The 23,134-nt window shown below is 41.6% G+C and overlaps 1 protein-coding gene across 1 annotated transcript in view; it reads right to left on the reverse strand.

Moving 5' to 3' along the window:
- Nucleotides 1-21,427: 21,427 nt before the first annotated feature.
- Nucleotides 21,428-23,134, reverse strand: part of PRKAR2B (protein kinase cAMP-dependent type II regulatory subunit beta) — a 143,061-nt gene continuing 141,354 nt past the window's right edge. The window contains exon 11 of the mRNA XM_063448096.1: nucleotides 21,428-23,109. Coding sequence (XP_063304166.1) covers nucleotides 22,976-23,109 — 134 coding nt within the window. The 3' untranslated portion in view covers nucleotides 21,428-22,975. The remainder of the gene's footprint in view (nucleotides 23,110-23,134) is intronic.

Below are 23,134 nucleotides of genomic sequence, written 5' to 3' on the forward strand. Positions count from 1 at the left end.
TCAAAGGGCTGCAGCGCCAAATTCCAGCGCAGCAGCCTGGCATTGTCCCCAGCCACCTGGTTCAGCCATACTAACGGGTTGTGATCCGTGAGCAAAGAAAAGGGCTGTCCGTACAAATATGGCTGCAACTTCTTTAGGGCCCACACCACAGCCAGGCATTACTTTTCGATGGCGGCGTAGCTTACTTCTCTGGGTAACAACTTGCGACTCATGTAAGCCACGGGGTGTTCTCTGCCATCAGCCCCGACTTGGCTTAGCACTGCCCCCAATCCAAACATAGAAGCGTCTGTGTGAACAAGAAAAACGTTTAGTTGGATTGGGAGCTGCCAAGACAGGGGCATTGCTAAGTGCATTTTTCAGATGTTGGAATGCCTGCTCACACTCCGGGGTACAGGTTACTTGGCGGGGAAGGTTCTCACGTGTCAGGTCAGTAAGGGGTTTGGCCAGGGCGCTATAATTGGGGACAAACTTCCTATAGTATCCCGCTGTCCCTAGAAATGCCAGCACCTGAGTCTTAGTCCTAGGAGTGGGCCTGGGCTACGGCCTCTACTTTGGCTGGTTCTGGTTTTTGTTTTCCACAGCCCACTCGATGTCCCAGGTATTGTACCTCGGCCATTCCTATACTGCATTTGGCCGGTTTCAACGTCAGACCGGCCTCCCTAATCCTGTCTAGAACCGCTCCTATATGGGCCAAGTGCTCCTGCCAGGTATTGCTAAAAATGGCAATATCTTCTAGGTATGCACAGGTGTAGTCCTGGAACCCATCTAGGAGTCGGTCCACCATCCGCTGGAAGGTAGCCGGACCGTTTTTCATCCCAAACAGCATGACTTTAAAGTGGTACAGGCCGAATGGGGTGACAAAGGCTGACTTAGGGATGGCGTCCGGAGCCAAGGGAATCTGCCAATACCCCTTACACAGATCAATAGTAGTGAGGTATTGGCCTCTGGCCATCCGGTCTAGCAGTTCATCTATCCTAGGCATAGGATAGGCGTCTGATACGTTCTTTTCGTTCAACCTCCGGTAGTCCACGCAGAAGCGGGTCGTACCGTCCCGCTTTGGTACGAGGACTACTGGAGAAGCCCAGGGGCTGTCTGAGGGCTCAATCACCCCCAGTTGGAGTATTTCATCAATCTCCTTGCGCATATTCTCACGTACCGCTTCAGGGATGCGGTATGGGGTCTGGCTCATGGGGAGTTGCCCTGGGGTTTCCACCCAGTGAGTGGCCAGAGGAGTGTATCCAGGTACGTTAGAGAAGGTGTCTTGCTTCTCTCTCAACAGCTGCTGTACTTCGGTACATTCAGCAGATCTGGGAGGGGAAGGCTGTCAAACTCGTCGGAGTTGGGTGCACAAATAGCTGTCACCTCCTCTGAGCGTTCCTGGTAGGGCTTCATCATGTTCACATGGAGCATGCGTCACCCTCCAGTTCCTGTGCAGGGGCCAATTATATAAGTGGTGTCACATCTCTGTTCCACGACTTTATAAGGGCCTTGCCAGGCGGCCTGCAGCTTATCATGTCAGACAGGTTTTAAAATTAAAACTTTCTGCCCAACCTGGAAGCTACGGTCCCTGGCGCCCTGATCATACCAGGTGCGTTGGCGCGTCAGAGCCGCCTGAAGGTTTTCCTTTACTATCTTAGTTAGGGCCTCCAGTCGGTCTCGGAGCGCCAACACATATGCTACAATGGGGGTACCGTCTGCGCTCCGGTCTCCCTCCCAATGTTCTCTAATAAGGTCTAGGGGCTCTCTTACTCTCCTCCCAAATAACAGCTCAAATGGGGAAAACCCGGTTGACTCCTGCGGCAGTCCCTGTGGGTCTCGGCGAAGGTTCGGAGCATTTGTTTTAATGTACCATTGAACCGTATGCAGAGCCCATTGGTCTGGGGGTGGTATGGGGCACTAATGATAGGTTTAACGTCACAAAATCTCCAGAGGTGCTGAGAGACCTCTGCGGTAAATTGATTACCCTGATCTGAGATGATCTCCCTGGGTAACCCCATCTGGGAGCAAATCTGCATCAGGGCTTTGGCCACGGTTTCGGCATGTATATTTGTCAGGGCCACCGCCTCTGGATATCGGGTGGCGTAATCCACAACAGTTAAAATGTATTTCTTGCCCGAAGGGCTAGGTTTCCGAAGAGGGCTTATTAAATCTACAGCTATTCTGTGAAATGGTTCCTCAATTATAGGTAGCGGATGCAACTTCGCCTTCCGCCGGTCTCCCCTCTTCCCTACCCTCTGGCACGTATCGCATGTACTGCAATATTATCATACTTCCTGGCTAACTCCTGGCCAAAAGAAACTCTGGGTCCATCGATACCGGGTACGACTGACCCCCAAATGCCCGGATAGCGGAATATCGTGAGCTATCCGGAGCAATTCGGCTCGGTACCTCTGTGGTACAACTAACTGCCTTAAAACAATCGGGTCTGACCCAGCTACCTGTTTGTCTGACTCTCTGTATAACAACTGCCTATCCCATACAAATCTTTCCCCCTCCGCCCCAGGTTGGTCAGAGGTGACCTTATCTCTATATACCTGTAGGGTAGGGTCAGTGATCACCTCTGCCGCAAATTCGTTAGGAGGGGCCCAGGGTACACAGTCTAGGGAAGGGGAAGGCTCTTTTACCTGAACCTCCGGCAGTGTGTTGTAGTCCTGGGTGCGGGCCTGTTGCCTGGTGACCACTTAATGTGCTTCCTCAGTGGTTGTGGTTTGGGGCTCAAAAGCCAAAGTGAGCTTTCCCAAATCGTTTCCCAGTACCACCTCTGCGGGTAACTGTGGCATCAACCCCACCTCTACATTTCCATACCCCGCTCCCCAATGCAAATGTACTCTTGCGGTATTCAGACGGTAGACGGCTCGCCCAGCAACCCTGACAGCTACAGTCCTGCTGGTCTTGGCCTTGTCAGAGACCAAGTGGCTTTTTACCAGGGTTATGGTGGCTCCTGAGTCTCAGAGCCCCTGCACCGCTTTTCCCTCCAGGTATACATTTTGCCTGTGGTGTTGGCGATTATCTGCATTGGCTTGTAGCGGGTTGGCTTCATGTAGTACCTCCCACTATTCTATTTTAGGGATGGGGACTGCGGAGCCACAGGCGGCTGGTGTCTCCTCCTGGTACTGGCGTGCGGCTGCTCTCGGTGGTGGTGGTGGTGGACCTGGCCTTATCCAGGTAGATCGGTCTCGCAGCTGAGGACACTCCCTCTTGTAGTCTCCCCACCTCTGGCACTGATGACACTGCACTGAGCTAGGCTGGCGGAATCGCGGTTGTGCAGCAGGTGGTGGTAGTTGTCATGGTGGTACTGTGGGGTAGTTTGTCCCTCCGAAGGATTTCACTGTGATCTTTGGGACTACCGTTTTTTGTTGCCTGCGAGCATCCAGGTAGTCGTCTGCTTTCCTAGCTGCCTCCGTGAGGGATGTAGGATTACGGTCTCTTACCCATTCCTGGACATCTGTTGATACCCCATCATAAAATTGTTCCATCAGCAACATTTGTATTACGTCCTCCATGGACCGTGCTTTGCTAGCTTGTACCCATCCGAGGGCCGCCCGCTGTAGTCTACAAGCCCACTCAGCATGCAAGTCTTTCTCTGCTTTCTTTAATTCCCTGAACCGCCTTCGGTATGCCTCTGGTGTGATGGCATACCGGGCCAATATAATTTCTTTTACTCTACTGTAGTCCCAGATTTCCTCGTCTGGTACAGTATGATAAGCTTCTGCTGCTCTCCCAGTTAAAATGGGAACCTAATCTTCTGTACTGATCTTATGCAAGTCTTTCAAAATCCTGGAGGAATGCATATATGTCTTCCTCTGCCTCTACATACATTTCGAATGCTTGGTAAGGTATTTTTGGCTTACCCTCTTGTACCATGGTGACTGCAGCGCTGCGTTCTGGGGTTGACGTTGTCCTTTGCCTCAGTACAAACTCCTGGACCTCCGTCATTGTCCTGGAGATGATCTCTGCTGGTGGATTCTCCCCATAAAAGGACAACCTAAATTGTAGCTGCCTTTGAAATTCCATTTGTTCTTGTCCTTCCACTGCATCACTACGTTCAGGAACCGAACCGCCATCTGTGCGGTATTCTGCCATGACTTCAGCAATAAGAACAGCTTTAGTTTTATTGCTGGCTGGAATACCCCTTGCTTTCAGGAGATCTTTTAGCGTGGAGCGTTTTAGTGTAGAATAGTCAATCTCCATCCGTACTCCATTGGCACTTGTTCCTCTGTGAGTCTGGATCCCGGCGCTGCCAACCAGTGTAGCGGAGAGCTGGTCTTTCACAGGTTAAGTCCACTAAAGATCCCAGTAAGGCTCAGGAACAAGTTATAAAATAACATAGAATAATAACTACAGCAAGCAAGGTAATCCACGAATATCCCAATACGGATCCCAATGACTGGACGACACACAGCCTCAGGAGCAGAACTGACTTTTAATCCACACAACTTCCTTATAAAGCATTCTCCCATGCAAGGGAGGGATTCACAATAATTATTACAGTAGCCACTAATACACAAGTTGCCACCCACACATCCCCACCCCTTAGTGTGACACATAATCCCATTATACAAGACACAAATTCCATGGGTTTCTGGATGTACCCCTAAACATAGGGGTACCCCTTTACATGTTACATCCCCTGGTAGCCCTGATCTGGGTGAGACACATATCCAAAAATCACCCAGATCGGACCAGGGGTTCGGGAAATTTATGGAAGTACTAAAAAGACCGACCGCGCTGGGTTTAACAGCCAAAAAGGGTTCCATGTGTTTTGGCCCTGCGGTCGGTCACAGAATAGGGAATGTAACACATGAATGGCTTATGTTAGGAGAGCTGGGGAGGTTTCGGGTAAATCCCCTTGTTTGTGGGGTTCAAACTACCGAACGGGAAGCCGTTCGGTAGTTTGTATACGAATTGGCGGCAGTGTGGAGGTCTCAGCGGTGTTTGCCTAACCGAGTGTCCGATTTGGGTTCCAGACACTCGACAGCAAAACACCGCTGTTCGGGAGTTTAAAATGGCCGCCGCCAAGTGTTCGTCTCCCGAATGGCGGCCACCCAGAGAACAAAGAACCCACTACACGAACTGCCAATTAACCGTTTGCAACATTGTTGCAAACGGTAATTGGAGGCACACTTACTCCTGGGGTGGTATGATTGTTCGGTAGTTTCACTCGCATAATAACTGGAGTGATTTTACCGAACAATCAGACGAATGCTGCATACACTTCAAATATACATGTTAAAATTCAACCGAACACATAGACATAAATGCAATTTTTAGGACAGCCCAATGTTATCCGCTACAACATGTATATATGTATATACACATGCTCCCTTAATCCCTCCGCAAACTGCAGTCTCAGCTAGGTAGGTAATGTGTCACACATTAGATGTAGTCGCACTGTCTGTTCAGCTCGCATCTAGCCCATGGATTGAAGAATCCATGTCTCTTTTGCTCCCCCCTACCATCCATGTCTCTGTGTTCCTCCCTTTCATGTCTTTTCTCCCCTTTTCTTCCATGTCGTGGATGTAATTTGTTTTGTATGCAGTGTCTGTATTGAATACATAGTTTTTGCGTTTCAACCCCCATTCTGGGGTTGAAACGTGTTGTGCATCTTTTATTTATTGTATATTTTACTTTATATATAATAAAAGGCTGAAAATCAGGAACTCCAAGAAAAATTGAGCAGTAAAAACGATTTATTGAGTATTGGAAGAAGCTATCCTGTGTCCTAAAGGAGACATACACGCTTTAAGACCAGAGCCAACTTATGTGGGCTCAGCAAATTGTGAGTGTTCTGAATTCTAACAACTACATACATACAGAGTATATTGGCAGATTACACTATGTTGTGTTTTTTTTTATCTCTGTATAGGAAACAATTCTTGTTATTCATAAACAAGAGGAATGTATGTATGAGGTAACAATTCCTCTTATTGTGTACGCTTATCACCTTTTTCAGCTTCTGAATTTTCTTTCTTAAGTATATCCAGTGAAAATATACTTGGGTGAAATTAACAGCACCGCACTTTGTGTTTCTTAAACGCCACCACACACACACACACACACACACTCTCACACATTCACTGGCAGACACTTTGTGAGCACATCAGAGGCGGCGAGGGAGCTGTAATCCTCCTGCTCTGCTTCCTCGCAGGATGTTTACAGATGCAGGAGCCAGAATATGACATCATATTCCAGCTCCCGGCATCAGTAGATGGCTCGCGAGGGACCAAAGCAGGAGGATTACAGCTTCCTCGTTGCCTCTGATGTGCTCACAGCCGCCCGTTGGGGGTCCATAAATTGCTACCTCCAAATCAGGAGGAAGCACTGAACACGTCCATGCGGGCACTTTGGGATAGCTAGAGCCAGGGCCGGCCTTGGCCTTTAGGCGCCCGGTGCGAAAAATCACACACACAGGCTTACAGTCACACACAGGCAGAGTGTGATGCACACAGTTATAGTGACACAGAGACACAAAGTCACACACACACATACAGTCACACACACACAGTTACAGTCACACAGAGGCAGACAGACCTACACAGAGGCAGACAGTCACACACACTCACACACACACACACACACACACACAGTCACACATAGGCACACAGTCACACACACACAGTTCCATTTACACATTTACAACCACACAGACAGAGGCAGACAGTCACACACACACACACAAATTAAAATTCAGACATAGGCACACTGCCACACACAGTCACACACACACAATTACAGTCACACACAGACAAACAGTCACACACACACTTACAGTCACAGATAGGCACAAAGCCACACACAGACAGAGGCAGTCTCACACACACACATTTACAGTTACTCATAGGCACACAGCCACAAACACACACACAGAGCCAGTCAGTCACACACATATACACACACAGATACAGTCACATACAGGCAGACAGTCAAACACACAGAGACAGACAGTCGCACACACTGTTACAGTCACACACAGACAGTCAAACACACACGCACACAGCCACACACACAGAGGCAGACAGCCACACACACACAGTTACACTCACATACAGGCAGACAGTCAAACAAACACACAGAGACAGTCACTCACACACACAGTTACAGTCACACACAGGTAGACAGTCAAACACAGAGGTCAGACAATCACACACACAGAGGCAGACACACACACACACACACACACTTACCTGGTTTATTATGGGCTGGAGTGGAGGCAGTTGCAGTTCCTGGAGTTTAGATGTTGGGGAAGCAGGGACTCCTTCTTGCTTCCCCCTTCCTGTGCAGCAGTTACCCCAACGGATGTCTCCTGGGCACCTCTAGCCCCACCTCTGCTGCTATTTGGCCCCAACCCCACCACACAGTAAGCCCTGCCCCACCACAATGTGTTTGTTTTGTTAATAATCCCGGGTGGAGGATTCATTATTTTCTACCAAGGATTATTAAAAAAAACAAAAACACATTGCCCTTGATACAGTGCCTGCATTTGGGGGGGCACGGCATGATGCAGGTGGGTCATCGCTTCCTCTGGCCCCCCCTAGCAACGCCACTGAGTCTAATGTGCCCTAAAGTGGGGTCTCTCTGGCCTCCATTCACAGATCCACTGTTCCCCAAGTTGGCTCTTCTCACCTTAATTACTTTTGCTGGCTGGCTGCTGTGGCTGGCTGCTGTGGCTGGTTGGCTGCTATGGTTGGCTAGCAGACTTCTGTGGCCAACTGGCATTCTGGCTGCTGCTGTGGCTGGTTGACAGGCTGTCTGTTTGTCTCTGTGTGTCTGTTTGTTCCTTTAAGCCCTTCTGTATGCCTTTTTGTCCCCCGCAGCCTCTTTCCTCCCTCAGTTCCTTTGTGCATCTGTTTCTCCCCAACCCTTTTGTGTCTCTTTTTCCCCTTCCCCAGCCCCTCTGTCATGTAATCCCCCTTGTGTGTCTCTTTGTCCCCACAGCCCTTTCTGTGTGTCTGTTTGTGCCCCCATCCTTGCTGTGTGTCTCTTTGTCCCCTCAGCCATTCTGTGTCTCTTAATCTGCCAAGCCCCTCTGTGGGGGTTCTGTGTGCTGTTTGTCCCCTCTCAGCCTCCCTGTCTCGTTGTGCCTCTCAGTTTGTCTCTTTTGTGTGTCTTTTCCCCCCAAGTCTCTGTGTCTCTTTGTGCGTCTCTTTTTGATACTCAGTGTGTCTCTAGGTGCGCCTGTGTGTCTCTCTGTGCCCCCAGCCCTTCTGTGTGTCTTTGTCCCCCCTCAGCCCCTCTGTGTGTCTCTTTGTGTCCCCAGCCCCTCTGTGTAATTTTGTCTTCCCTGCCCCTCTGTGTGCCCCTTCCTCTTCTGCCCTTCTTTGCCACTGATCTAATAATAACGCTGATTTAATAATAAACTTTCAATCACTGCAAGATAAAACCTTATTTCTTGTTGCTATACCTCTGCTGGTGTTCCCAGACCTAACCAGAAACCTGCTCACCTGACGCAAATCGCTACAACCCCTCCTGCAGCACCTCCATGCCAGAGACATTCCCTACAGATGGGGGTCACCAAAACAGATGATATCCATTGAGTTCGGGACTACCCAAAACTAGAGACTCATCTACTGTACACAATCTGGGAAAAATAGAGTTCCAGACTGCGGGCAGAGCAGGCTTCTCTTACTTGGATCCTTCTGCAGTCAAGGAGTTTACTCCCTGTGCATCATGGCATTTTGTACCTGATAGAATGCCGACCTGAGGCGGTTCAACCTGGAACAAGTTTACTACTATAAGGAAACCCGTTTTCCACCACTGAGTCCTGTTGACAAGTTTTTGCTCTTTTAAGACCCTTATTATTTTCTCATATTATTTTTAGAATATTTCCTTTATTTTATAGAAATTGCTAGGTTAAATGGTTGATTTACTGTAGATTACGAGAATATCATACAAGCAGTATGATTGATACGTCTGCCACTTGTCTTACACCCAATGTATGATCCTCTTTGTACAGTTTTATCAAGATCCTTTATCGAGCCAACTATCAACGCCCTTTCTGGATACTTTCTAGTGTACGTCTATGTGGAAGTTTGTTATCCCAGAAGGTGATTCTTCCCCTGGAGTGTATAACATCTATTCAGTTAGCCTACTTATACGTTTGCCACTTCATGTCTACTGGGGAATACTCGTTGATACTGCTTATGTTCCTAATTTTAAACTTTTAACGAACGAAAAAAAAACAATCCACATATTTTACTATAGGAGATGTTATGATTCCCAATGTCGACTACCTCTATGCTCTTAACCCTTTAAGTCCGGAGGACGTACTATTACGCCACGCAGAAACCGGCTCTAAACGCCGGCGGGCGTAATAGTTCGTCCTCGCTTTTATTGCCGCCCACGTGGCCGGCGGTATTCTCCCGCTGCAGATCGCGGTCGGGGGGATGCCTGGCCCCCCGGGCAACCCCCCCTGTGGCCGGTGACCGCGATCTGCATTATCTGATCGCAGTGACAGGCTGTCACTGCGACCAGTATTCAGCATGTGTCAGCCGATTTCAAATCGGCTGACACATGTGGCCGGCGGCTTTCCCCTTGTGCAGATCGCGGTCGGGGGACTTACCTGGCCCCCCAGGCAATCCCCCTGGGGTCAGTGACCGCGATCTGCTAAGTCTGATCGCAGTGACAGGCTGTCACTGCGATCTCAAAGCACTCTGATCGCAGTGACAGCCTGTCACTGCGATCAGTGTTACATGTGTCAGCCTATTGGCTGACACATGTAACTGGCACAATGATCCCCCTGCAGATTGGAAGGGGGGAGTGCTTGTACCACCCAGGCACTCCCCCCTGTGGTCAATTACCCAATCTGCAGGAGGTGATCACAGTGACAGGCAGTCACTGTGATCACTGATCCTGTGTGTCAGCCAGTGATGTGAAATCACTGGCTGACACTGTCTCTGCCCCCTGTCCTGTAAAAAAAATAAAATATTAGTTCAAAAAATAAATTAAAAAAATTACAGTTACAAATAAAATATACTTAGATCATATATATTATATATATATATGATCTAAGTATATATATATATATATACACATACGCACACACACACACACACATTTACACATACACGACGTGTATTTAAATATTAATAAATATATATATATATATATATATATACTAATATCAAATTACACGTAGACTGATACTGATTAAATATATATATAATTATTGTTATATATATTTTTATATGTAATATAAAAAAAATAAATGCCTGACAACCCATGCCGAAAGTATAGGGAATTTAATTTGCTAGCACTATATTTAACCCTATAACTTTCCAAGACACCATAAAACCTGTACATGGGGGGTACTGTTTTACTCGGGAGACTTTGCTGAACACAGATATTAGTGTTTCAAAACAGTAAAATGTATTACAACGATGATATCGCCAGTAAAAGTGACGTGTTCTGCATTTTTCACGCACAAACAGCACTTACACGGACGATATTATTGCTGAAATACTTTTTACTGTTTTGAAATACAAATATTTGTGTTGAGCGAAGTCTCCCGAGTACAACAGTACCCCACATGTACAGGTTTTATGGTGTTTTCAAAAGTTACAGCGTCAAATATAAGGCTTGTGTTTCATTTTTTTCACATTAAAATTCGCCAGATTGCTTACGTTGCCTTTGTGACCCTATGGTAGCCCAAGAATGAAAATTACCCCTATGATGGCATACCATTTGCAATAGTAGACAACCCAAGGTATTGCAAATGGGGTTTGTCCAGACTTTTTTAGTAGCCACTTAGTCACAAACACTGGCCAAAATTGGCGTTTTTTGCATTTTTCACACACAAACAAATACTAACGCTAACTTTGGCCAGTGTTTGTGACCAAATGGCTACTAAAAAAGACTGGACATACCCCATTTGCAATACCTTGGGTTGTCTACTAATGCAAATGGTATGCCATTATGGGTGTAAATTTAATTCCTGGGCTACTATACAGTATCAAAGGCAACGTAACCAATCTGGCGAATTTCAATTTCAAATGTAACACGCTATATTTGACCCTGTAACTTCCCAAAACACCATAAAACCTGTACATAGGGGGTACTGTTTTACACGTGAGACATCGCTGAATACAAATATGTGTATTGTATTGCAGTAAAAGCAAACAGTATTTTGACATCCACAGTTAAAATGTCACATAGAACTAAAAAAAATTAAAAAATTCTTTTTTTCTCCCATTTTTTTATATATTTTTTATATTAAATTATGTTCAATACCTAAATATTTGATGTTAAATGAAAGCCCTGTTTCCCCTGAATAAAATGATATATAATAAGGGGGGATGCATTTCATATGAAAGAGGTGAATTACGGTTGGACAGACATATAGCGCAAATGCCAGGTTTTGTTTACGTTTTGTTCTGTTCACAACTTGTACATTTGGCTGCGGTGTTAAGGGGTTAATGTCCATGTAACATAATGTCTGACTATGCCTATGTGGAATGCAATAAATAAAGAATGTAAAAAAAAAAAAATATCACTATATGATTATTTCAAGGTTTTATAAAGTGACTGTACATTTAGAGTTCTGTCAAATTTTACTTGTACACTAGGTTATTTAACCCCTTAACCCCTTAAGGACCAAACTTCTGGAATAAAATGGAATCATGACATGTCACACATGTCATGTGTCCTTAAGGGGTTAAGGACACATGACGTGTGACATGTCATTATTCCATTTTATTCCAGAAGTTTGGTCTTTAAGGGGTTAAATAATCACATAAAGAATTTTGAATCAATAGCTAGAACCCACTTAAATACTTTAAATTACTTAGAAAGCAAAAACCAAAAAGGTTATGGTGAGGAAAAAATTGTGATTGAAAACCCCTTCCACCTGAAGTCTGTGGATAGTTAATACAATGTTAAACAACAATCTGCACACCAGACCAGTCATAAGACTTGCTTTTCCCACAGAAATCACAAATTTGCAGTGATGTTACTACCGCAAAGGATTTTGGGTGGGCATATGCAAATTAGTTTAACAAAGAATCAAATTTTTGCCTCATTCCATTTTAAACATGGATTCCTTTGAGTCTGTGTTTGCTGTATACAACAGCTTTGAAACACGACTATAATGTTACGTTAGAATATCAGATTCAAGCACAAACATACATATTTGAAACAGATCAAAGGAAACAAATCTTAGTTTAGCCTTGGTAACATTATTCAAATTAACCTTGTATTATAAATATACACTACAGTAGTTTTATGTTCCAGGTAGAACAGTGCACTGGTTCAGGCTCTTTGCCATCATAGTTAACATTACTTCAACTGAGACTCGAGGACAGGTCTCAGTCCAAATGCTTCAATTGTTTGTTGGGTTTTATAAACAGTTAATTGTACAAAATTGGAAAAACAAAAGCCAGACACCAGGGACAGCCCCTAGACAGCGTAACACAAGCACATCATTAGAATAAGGACCATGCACAGAGTATTGTGCATGATCTGTCATTAGTGGACAGGCCATTCAGGCTGACCTGTCTATTCTTTGGGCAGGCTGGCAGCACTAGTGGCAATACTGTTTTCAGCACGTATAATGTGCATTTTGAGCTTATATAGACCTGTGGGTTGAGATAAGTACCAGGAGCCTTGGTTAGTGTACTCTGAAGTCAGCCTCAATAGGAACAGTTAAAGAGGATGTAAAACTCAGTGCTGTCCCAGCTTCTTTGATGTCTGTGTGTGGGTCTGGACAGGAAGTGGAAGGGATCACTTCCTGTCTGCCCACTAACAGCCTCTCACACAAGAAATGTATTGCAGGAGGAGCAGGGGAAGATCTCAGTAATTCACATTGTATAGCAGCAACCACAGCTCTGATATCAACATAGATCTGAATAACCATTCAACCTCCAGCACTCAAAACCTAAACCTGACAATAAACCATTGCTTCTGTGGAGTCTAGCTAGCTATCAACAGTGCAGGGGATAATACATTTAAATTAAATATAATTTGCAATTAAGGAAGTGTAAACATTAGCTGACTCTTTACAGGTAGTGTTTAGGAAGGCTGTGCAAGTCACACGCAGGGAGGTGTGACTAGGGTTAATAAATAAAGGGATTTAACTCCTAAATGGCAGAGAATTGAGCAGTAACACTGCAGGGAAATGATCTATACACCAAAACTGCTTCAATAAGCTAACGTTGTTTTGGTGACTATAGTGTCCCTTTAATAAATTCATTATACATACTTTTTCTGCTTTATTTTGGGGTTTGGGAGCAGAGGGCGCCTTACAAATTCATGCCTACATACACCTTAATTGTAAATCCAGCTCTGAGTATGCATTGCCGCTTTACAAGTGCACAATAAAGGGAATTTGCAATTGTCGAGCAGCACTGCACAATCTTAATCTTCAGTGTGATGAAAGTTTGCTGGTTATCTGATGGGACAAGAGGCCGGTAGGCACCCTCTTGGAAGATTGATGAAGAGTGCTGATCCCTATCACATATCTAAAAAATAGCAAGCCACTTGCAGATATTAAAATCATAGGTGGAAACTGGTCTGTATTTTTCACATTACCGATGCTTAAAGGAACACTCAAAGCAACATTATTATAGCTTGGTTTTAGACAAATTTGCAAACCACCAGTGTAAAAGTGATCAGTGCAAAAAAATATATTAAAACACTTAGCTTATAGGTACATAGCATCCCACGGTTGCTTCCCAGTTAGCAACCACATGAAACAGATATAAACAAGATAGGATATTTTGGGATCTTGCTGATGTGCCTAAAATAAAGGACAAAAAACGTAGTGCAATATTGTCTGGAACCAATATAAAATAAAAAATAATTATAAAATAAAGAATTCCATTACACTCACAAATTCCAAGGGATAAAAGCGTGTTAGATGTGCCTCCCCACGATATCTAAACGAGAAGCCTATTAATATACAATATCCATTGCCTACATAGAAGAGTCCTTCTCAATTTATGTGCATAAAATATTCAATCATTCTGAGAACAAGATGGGGCAATGGATATTGGCAATGGATATTGTATATTAATAGGCTTCTCGTTTAGATACATTGGTGAAAAATTCCTCTGGCGACCAGAGGGGGAGCTGATAAATTTTTACAGAGTCTTCCTGTTTGGAACGCACGGCCATTTTAATTGAAACGCAAGCGGAACACGTGTATCAACACGGAAGTGCGGCTAAAGAATAGGACCAGAACGCTCATCAAGCCGGTAACGTTTTTCAGATGGGAGAAAATTTGAAAACGAATAGCAGAGTTCCGAAGAAAAGACGCCCACGTTTCTCCACCAATGGACTGTAAGAGATTAGCCTTATTTACGTGTTTTATTTCAAGCAGAGTGTTAGATTGTTTGTTCCTGATTATTGCTTTTTATCAATTATTGGTCCCTGAGGAAGTTCATTTAGAACGAAACGCGTAGGACCTGTGGACTTTTATCCTTTAATTTATTTAATGTTTTTATGTATTTTTTGTAATTCCTTCATTTTTTCAATTCAACTTATCAATTAAACCGATTTATGGGAGCTGTTTTGGTGTGGCTGGATTATTGGATCACCCTAGCAACCGAGGCACCCTGCGGTTATTACTGAAGGAGGAATTGCATTTACACCCCCCTTTCATATCGTGGGGAGGCACATCTAACACGCTTTTATCCCCTGGAATTTGTGAGTGTAATGGAATTCTTTATTTTATAATTGGTTCCAGACAATATTGCACTACGTTTTTTGTCCTTTATTTTAGGCACATCAGCAAGATCCCAAAATATCCTATCTTCTTTATTATTATAGCTTGCTCTAGTGGTTATGTTACCTAGAATGTCTTAGCATTGTCTCCCAGTTTAATATTGCAAGCATGATAGTCTGATGTGAGACTGACAGAAAATAAATCTATGACCAATAAACAAACTGCAGTTAGACTACTAACTCTTTAGGAAGTAATATAAGTACATATGTAAGAATAGGTTCTTTTGAAATATTTACTAGGCATCACTGTCAAATGATGTACATTATCTTTATTTACCAATAAATAGCTGCACTGTGCACCTACTGATCTGTTATTCTACATTCACCATTTATTATTAGCATAATCCATTACTATACTATAATTCATTTATTCACCATTGATTATTAACATCATATGGATGCACAAAAGTGATGCTTTATGTCATGTCATTCCCAAAAAGATCTGTTGTGGAATATTTTATATCCCAAGTCATCAAACTGCAAACTACAGCGCAGTTATTTATACTCAATTTGTCTCAATGTTCCAAAAATAAAAATAAACTGCATAAATAAAACAGCAAGTGTTACTTAATAAAAATGTTCTTTATTCAGAAGTGTAACTCGTGTATAAGGAGAATTTAAGATAACCAGTACTGAAAATGTCTTGACTGGCACTAAATGCCTTAATTATTCAAAATTACTGATATTTTTTTCATTTCACTGTTTAAAGGAGATTGACATATAGCTAGTGTCATTCTATAATGATGTCTGGTATAAGCATTTACATGGATGGAAAGATTCATTACATTCCTTTCTTCCAGCAAAGGTTAATATGTACAATCAAAGCAAACAGTGACGATTTTGCAACTTTCTCCATAATACAAATCTATTATTTTATGTTATTTTTCATTTTATTTTGACAATATGGAGGATGAATTAAACAAGGACAGCAATGAGAATATAGAACAAAATATTGATGAGTGAAATTGGTGAGTTCGAATTGTCCATCTACTCATGTTGTACTACCATTCCATCTGTGAACTCTTGGGATGCAGTCATGTGTAACGTAATATAAAGGGCAATTAAGTTATACAAAAAAAAGCAAGATAGTATGAGTAATTAATATGGCAACATCCATATATCTAGAAAATGTCACCTATTATTATCCATGAACATTCATAAATATTCAATATGAAGGATTTGCTGCCTACTAGATCACAATACTGCTGTACTTGTTCCAAAAACTATAGCCCTAATGGACTTAACAGAGAATTGTCTTTAGGGCCAATTTCTGCTCACTTGTCTTTGCTTTTGACTTTATAATTGACCCAGAAACATTTTTGGACATGTACTGCATTTTACACCCCTTACCTTGGTAGGTCTTTGAATTACTTTTAATTATTTGAAATAGTATGAAAGGGTGGTTGAGTAATATACAAGTTAGAATTTGGTACAGTAGTGATATAATTTAGATTCTGAAACAAAGGTTACAAAGGTACTATTTACTAACATCAGTGTGGATCAGGAATCATTTACACAGTGGGTGATTCATTAATACTTCACACATGGTGGAAAAATGTGTCACACAAACGAACACACTTTCATTAACAAATCACTACTTAGTGAATATGTGAGTGGATTAAAAATACTTCCCATAACAATATGCCAACCTGCACAGAAGGAATTAATACACAAATGAACAAGGGTACACTAGATTTAATGCATCCCGCGAAAACTGCCAGTAACCTGTTTTTGTTTTAGTATGCAAGCTATTGATTATACATACAGTTCATTAGCAGACACTAATCACACAAATGCATGGTAAAGACTGTCATGTGATTATGGCTAATAATTTTTCCCAAGCATGTGAGCTAAAATGCAGCCACTTAGATCAACTGAAGATGAAGGAATAAACTCTCACTGGCGATGTAGTTAATGTGGAAAATGCACATCAAATTCCAGCCAGTTACAGGACAGTAAAATAACAAAGTCATCTTAAAATACAATTAAAAAAACATGTGATAGCAATGGACCACCTAGGGCACAGCCCCTCCAGATAAATGTTGTCATAATAAAAATTAAAAATATATATTTTGACAATTGTAAAAGAGTACACTCATGACATTGATTTTCATTATAAATGGAAAGCATCCCTCTTATAGTACTATAATTTCCCCTGCCCTTCTTCCACCACAGCACAGACTGACTCACTGACAACAAATGATGAATGTCTGGATAAGCTTTTGGAACAGACGGGCAGAACTTGTAGAACTTGTGTAAAAAAATGTCCAGGCTGAGTACACCTCACACATGCTCAGTCTGCTCTTGGAGGTGATGTCTGAAGTGACCTATTTAGTCTACAGTAAGACATCTGAGACAGAAAGTCATACTAACTAACAGAGGTAGAGAATAGGGATTGTAATGTAAAGGTTACGGGTTTAACCTCACAAGGCATTTTTTTTCTGCCGTTTGCTTGTCACTTTGCCAAAATGCCTATTTTAGTGAATGGTAGAGAGTACTGTTCCCTAGTTTTAGTAGCTGTGTGTGCGCCTAAATAACCACATACAATGTGTTTTAGTATATCACTTGCACATGTATGAATTGGTTTCCATACATGAGCTGATACCTCCTCTTGTAATGTATACAATATTTGGTCATTTCAAAAGCACTAAAATAATTAACACTTGCTTAGAAGAGTTTCTCTTTTGACCTTTTTTTTTGTATACTGGATGCAATACAAGTATATATGTATAATATAGTCTAAATGCAAAGAGTTGGCAAGCTAATACTTTTTATGACTACAATAAGCAGCTAACACAGTTTTTTTCTATCTATATGCTTTTGTAGTCTTAGAGTGTGCTTCAGCCACTGTATATTGCGAACATATATGCATAACCAGCAGTCCATGATTTACGAATTACATTGCAGTCTTCAAATAGAGATAAAGTTAGAATCAAACCCAGCCCAGGAGAAGAAATAATATAAACTGACTGTATTATGTGATACACTGAGCAGTACCCAGCTTGAGGATGACCACACAAACCACTGAAAATAATGCTTTCGAAACTTGTAATAGTACATAATTTATAGTAGAAAATAAACAATATGAAAACACACCTGTGGTAGGGTTGCCACGTGGCCGGTATTTTACTGGCACAGCCGGTATTTGAGTGTCTGTGGCCGGTGCCGGTATTGAAAAAATATCGACAATACAATTGCCGGTATTTTTCTTTGAAGATAATGTGCTGCAATATCGGCACCGGACACCAGGATGTGCAGTGCTAGGGAAACTCAATGGTGCTAGAGATGTGTGGAGAGGGCTGAGATGGGATGTCCCTGCCGTCTCCACTAATAGAGTCCGCATGGCAGGAGTGGGAGCAGCAGGAGCTACAGGACAAGCATATGGAAGATTGGCAGCAGGAACTGAGTCATGAGAGCAGGTACATGTGTGTGTATTCAGCAGTGTATGTGTTTATGTATTCAGCAGTCTGCGTGTGTATGTATTCAGCAGTCTGTGTGTTTTTACTCAGCAGTCTGTGTTTGTGTACTTAGCAGTCTGTGTGTATGTACTCAGCAGTCTGTGTGAATGTACTCAGCAGTCTGTGTGAATGTATTCAGCAGTCTGTGTGTTTTTACTCAGCAGTATGTGTGAATGTACTCAGCAGTCTGTGTGAATGTACTCAGCAGTCTGTGTGAATGTACTCAGCAGTCTGTGTGTGTGTATTCAGCAGTTTGTGTGTGTATGCATTTAGCAGTGCGTGTGTGTATTCAGCAGTGTGTGTGTGTGTGTATTCAGCAGTCTGTGTGTGTGTGTGTACTCAGCAGTTTGTGTGTGTATTCTCAGCAGTCTGTGTGTGTGTGTGTGTACTCAGCAGCCTGTGTGTATGTATTCAGCTGTCTGTGTACGTGTATTCAGCAGTCTGCATATGTGTGTGTATTTAGCAGTCTGCGTGTGTTTATATTAGGGATCAAACGATTATCGGTCTGGCCGATATTATCGGCCGATATTCTGTATTTTCGGCAATATCGGTATCGGCAAATAGAGATACCGATATTGCCGATAATACATACCAGGACCGCCGGCCCATGGCAAGCCCGGCGGTCCTGGGGGGCCCAGCAGCTTACTTACCTTCCCAGCAGCTCCCTTCAGCAACCCTGTCCCGCAGCCGTCAGAGCTTTGCCACGGGTTACCATGGCAACGCTCCGCGCGGCACGCTGGCCATGAGATTTACACTGAAGGGAGCTGCTGAGAAGGTAAGCGCTTGCTGTGGACCCACTGCAGAGTCCATGCCACTGGGACCACCAGGGAATGCTATATCCCTCGTCCCTGGCCAAGTAACAAGCAGAGAGGGGGGACAATTTTTTTTGTTTTTAATTAAAAATGCCTCCCATTCCCCACACCCATTTTACACAAATTACATACCTACAGAAACACACACACACTGTATTCATTATACATACACTACACAAACACACAGTCTGCATTCATTATATACACATACATTACAAACACACACTGTATACACTGCATTGACTTTAGCACACTACACACACACTGCATTCACTATACACACACTACACAATCACACACACTCTGCATTCACTATATATACAAACTACACAGACAATCACTGCATTCACTATACACACTACACAAACACACTCTGCATTCATTATATACACACACACACACACACTACACAAATACACACTGCATCCACTACACAAACACACACAGCTCCCCTGTCTAAAAACACTGCACACACTACATGTGGCATATATATGTTGTGCATTTACCTTTAGAAATAGTATATTTTTTTCAAAATGGTAAATGTACAGAATATCGGTAAGTTATCGGCTATCAGCCTGAAAGTTCACAGATTATCGTATCGGTATCGGCTCTAAAAAAATCAATATCGGTCGATCCCTAGTTTATATATGCACATTTAGACAATGACACACTGCTATACATACACATACACTCATCCAGACAATATATACACACACTGTCTCACATACACACAGTCAGACAAAGTACAAACATTGTAAGTATTTTATTAGTGATTTAGGGAATTTTCTGCTTCTAAATGTTCTCGTTCTTTTATGTACGTTGTGTGCTGTGCTGTCATGCATACATAATTCATTATGCAAATTAGCATGGCAGGTATTTTTTTTCCAAAAAGGGTGGCAACCCTAACCTATGGCCATCAGGTATAAGAAAATAGCAATGAGGCCTTTTAATGGTACTGTGATATTTCTGACTCCTGCAGTGTGGTGGGCAATTACAATTTTACTGAATTATTGGTAGTTGGGGATAAGAAATTAACTACAAGCTCCTTTCTGCTATGTTTCTACAAAGTTTAAGAAACCATAGATGAGCTATTTCCTAAAACAAAGTCATCAGAGCAGTCTGTGGCCACAATAGTATTATTGTCAGACAAGAAGGCTGTGTTTTGAAGGATGTTGTAGAATGGAGGAAACAGCTGTAGACTATTTAAATACAATCATACAACAGCTGATTTTTATCCTTGTTTCACCAATATAGTGTCGTTTTACATGATACTGTGCAGAGTCAAAAGGAGCACAATTTGATCAAATCTGTACAACAATATGTTTCATTTAAAGAGGGACAGAATAAGGTTTCTCAAGGAATGTGTAAACACTAGGCATACCATAATACTGTTTTAGTGTAACCCGAACAATATGCAACAATACATGTTAAGTCACAAAATGATCTCCATATATATTGGGGGCTGTTTAAACTTTCCAAAGATCAGGTCGGGTTCCTCTGATTTAATTTTATAATGCTATTCTTCACAACCTCATATCTTTTAAATATATATTAATTTCTATATTAGACAAACCTTTCTTCCAAAACCATCTACTCTCTACAATGCTTTCTTAAACTGTCAGCTGTAACCCCATAACACCCTCATCTTCTACTAGTACTGTATGTGTCACCTTTTTCTATAGATAACACAATTTAATATGGCTTATATGCTGTTCTAGATACACTGGGATTTATGTATAGAAAGTGTTCAGTTCCCCCCCCCCCCCTTTTTTTTACTTTCTCTGTTCGCCTCTCCTATTTCCCCCAATGTATTCCCTTATTTTCTGCAAAATATTCATTACTGTGCCTCTATCATTTTATTTTCCTGTCCTATTTTTTTTCTTTCTATTTAGTTCTTTGCATCCAACTTCCAATGTAAAAAAAGGTGGCTCAAAATTAACCTTTTTTATTAAACATTTAAAAAAAAAATTGTTTTCCCATTTACTGCAAGATTGTATTCTGTTATAGGTAAGACACTTTCTTATTCTTCTTTTTTGCTTAATGTATGAAAAATCCTTTTAAATTGTGTGCCTTTTTCATGAATGTAATCAATGGATAATTAACAGGAATGGAAAAAAAATGTGTATATAATCAGTAAAACTAATAAATAAGTGTTGGAAACTATAAGTAAAGGTAGGGGAAAAAAAGACATGGATTTATAAAAAGGTGGGTACCTTTTTTTAAATGTTAAAAAAATGGCGCATGAGCACAAAACTGGCACAAAGGTGAAAGCAATTTTAAGACGATTTATACATAACCCATAATTTATCTTGAGCACAGTCCTAGCACTGATGTGTTCATAAATTTGACAGCATCTCTGTATGATTCATATAAGCAGTGTAAAAATCTGCTTTAGAAACAAAAGATTGACAATGCTTCTTTTTCTAATTACTTGTGTTCTTGGTTTAAGGTATACCTTTATTAAGTATATGCTGCAAGGACATACACAAATTGCTCCTTTGTCTTCTGCTGTATCTTTTGTATGTTTACTTGTCTGTTGTAGACTTGGTGGTCTTCTCTACCTTAGTGTTTGCATTTATTTTTTTCACAATCAAATCATTCTATACAGACCTCTTTCACACATTTTGCATCCATGGTGGAACCCAAGTTTGATTGCTAATCACCCTATCTTGATACATAGTCCTTAGAGGTTACTTTAAAGACAGCCTAAACCCTTACTTCCTAGGGGACTCTTAAGCCGTACACCTACCAGCCCTCTATAAACTGAAGGACATTCAATCATTACTTTGTTCTGTTACTTTACACCTCAAAGTGTTCCTGTTCTCAGCAATGGCTACAGAGATACAGCTGTGGTGTAAATTATTGTGGTGTTTTTGCTTACAACATTATATTATTTATACAACAGTATGCCCAGGTACATATTATAAAAAAAAAATTAAGGTGTGGTTAGAAGCAGGATGTGTTGTGGAGACATCATGCAAAAATGGTTTGGAAAAAAAACGTTAAATGGAAATAATTTTTTGACCCATATCCCACCATTAGATCAGATTATTATTATTAATTATTATTATTATTATAACATATGTAGCTCCTTATCCCATCCATTAGAAAACTACAGTTTAACACTGATGAGAAAAGTACATTTTTATATTCAAATTATGAAATGAAACAGATTTTTTTAAAGTTGTTTAAAGCAAATTAGGAAACTTAGTTCAGATATGTTCTGTTTATGATCAAATTAGCACAGCGTGAATAAAGAAGGTTTTTGTAATCCTTAAAATATTAAGCAGTAAAGAAATAATGTGTCGTGGTGGCAAATTACTATTTGGCTTTGACTATAAATACAAATTTTACCTTAAAATAGTCAATTGTGTATGGTCTATTTATTGTGTATGAAATAAAGTATTTCTGTAAACAAAGCATTGTCATTTAGTTTTATGAGTAAATGACACATAAGCCGATCAACATAAATCTGAGGTGGCATGCGTTTTGTGTATTGTTGGTGATAAAAATGGCAATTTATATATAAAACCATGCTAATTAAACTAACTGCATGAATTTGTATTGCTGGGATATCATTACCTATATCATCCTCGAGGTTAATACGTATATGATATATTAACTGAGTAACAGCAATGTGAGAAACATGCTGGGTCTTCTATATCAGAATACTGCCTTTCTACACCCTAATGTTTAGGAAATATTGCAAATTATGTTTATCTATAAAATCACAATGTTCTGTACCGGTATTTTTGTAGTAATGTGTAGAAAAAAAACAACAAAACGTAATAGTTACAAAAGTACCACCCCTTTCAGTGTGATTTGTGAGTTAGTGCAAAGCGGTAATGAATTGCAAGCTCTTCTGACACTAAAAGGGCTAACAGAAATCATAGGTATGCTTGGTATCTACACAAAAGATAGACACATTTCCAGTGGACCAACCACTACTGTGCTACGTTTCCTCATGTTGGTTCTGCTTGTTATCACTACTCATGCATTAGAGTCGGTAATGTCCATGTTTGTTCCAAATAAAGCAACAAGCTGTTCTTCGTAGTTTGCAATATTTCTTTTCATAATCTCCATACATGGCCCCAATAACCTCTCAAAAGCTTGAACATCCATCACTAGAACAAAAGGAAAGTACTGAAA

Source organism: Pelobates fuscus, chromosome 3, assembly GCF_036172605.1.
Source record: "Pelobates fuscus isolate aPelFus1 chromosome 3, aPelFus1.pri, whole genome shotgun sequence".
NCBI lineage: Eukaryota > Metazoa > Chordata > Amphibia > Anura > Pelobatidae > Pelobates > Pelobates fuscus.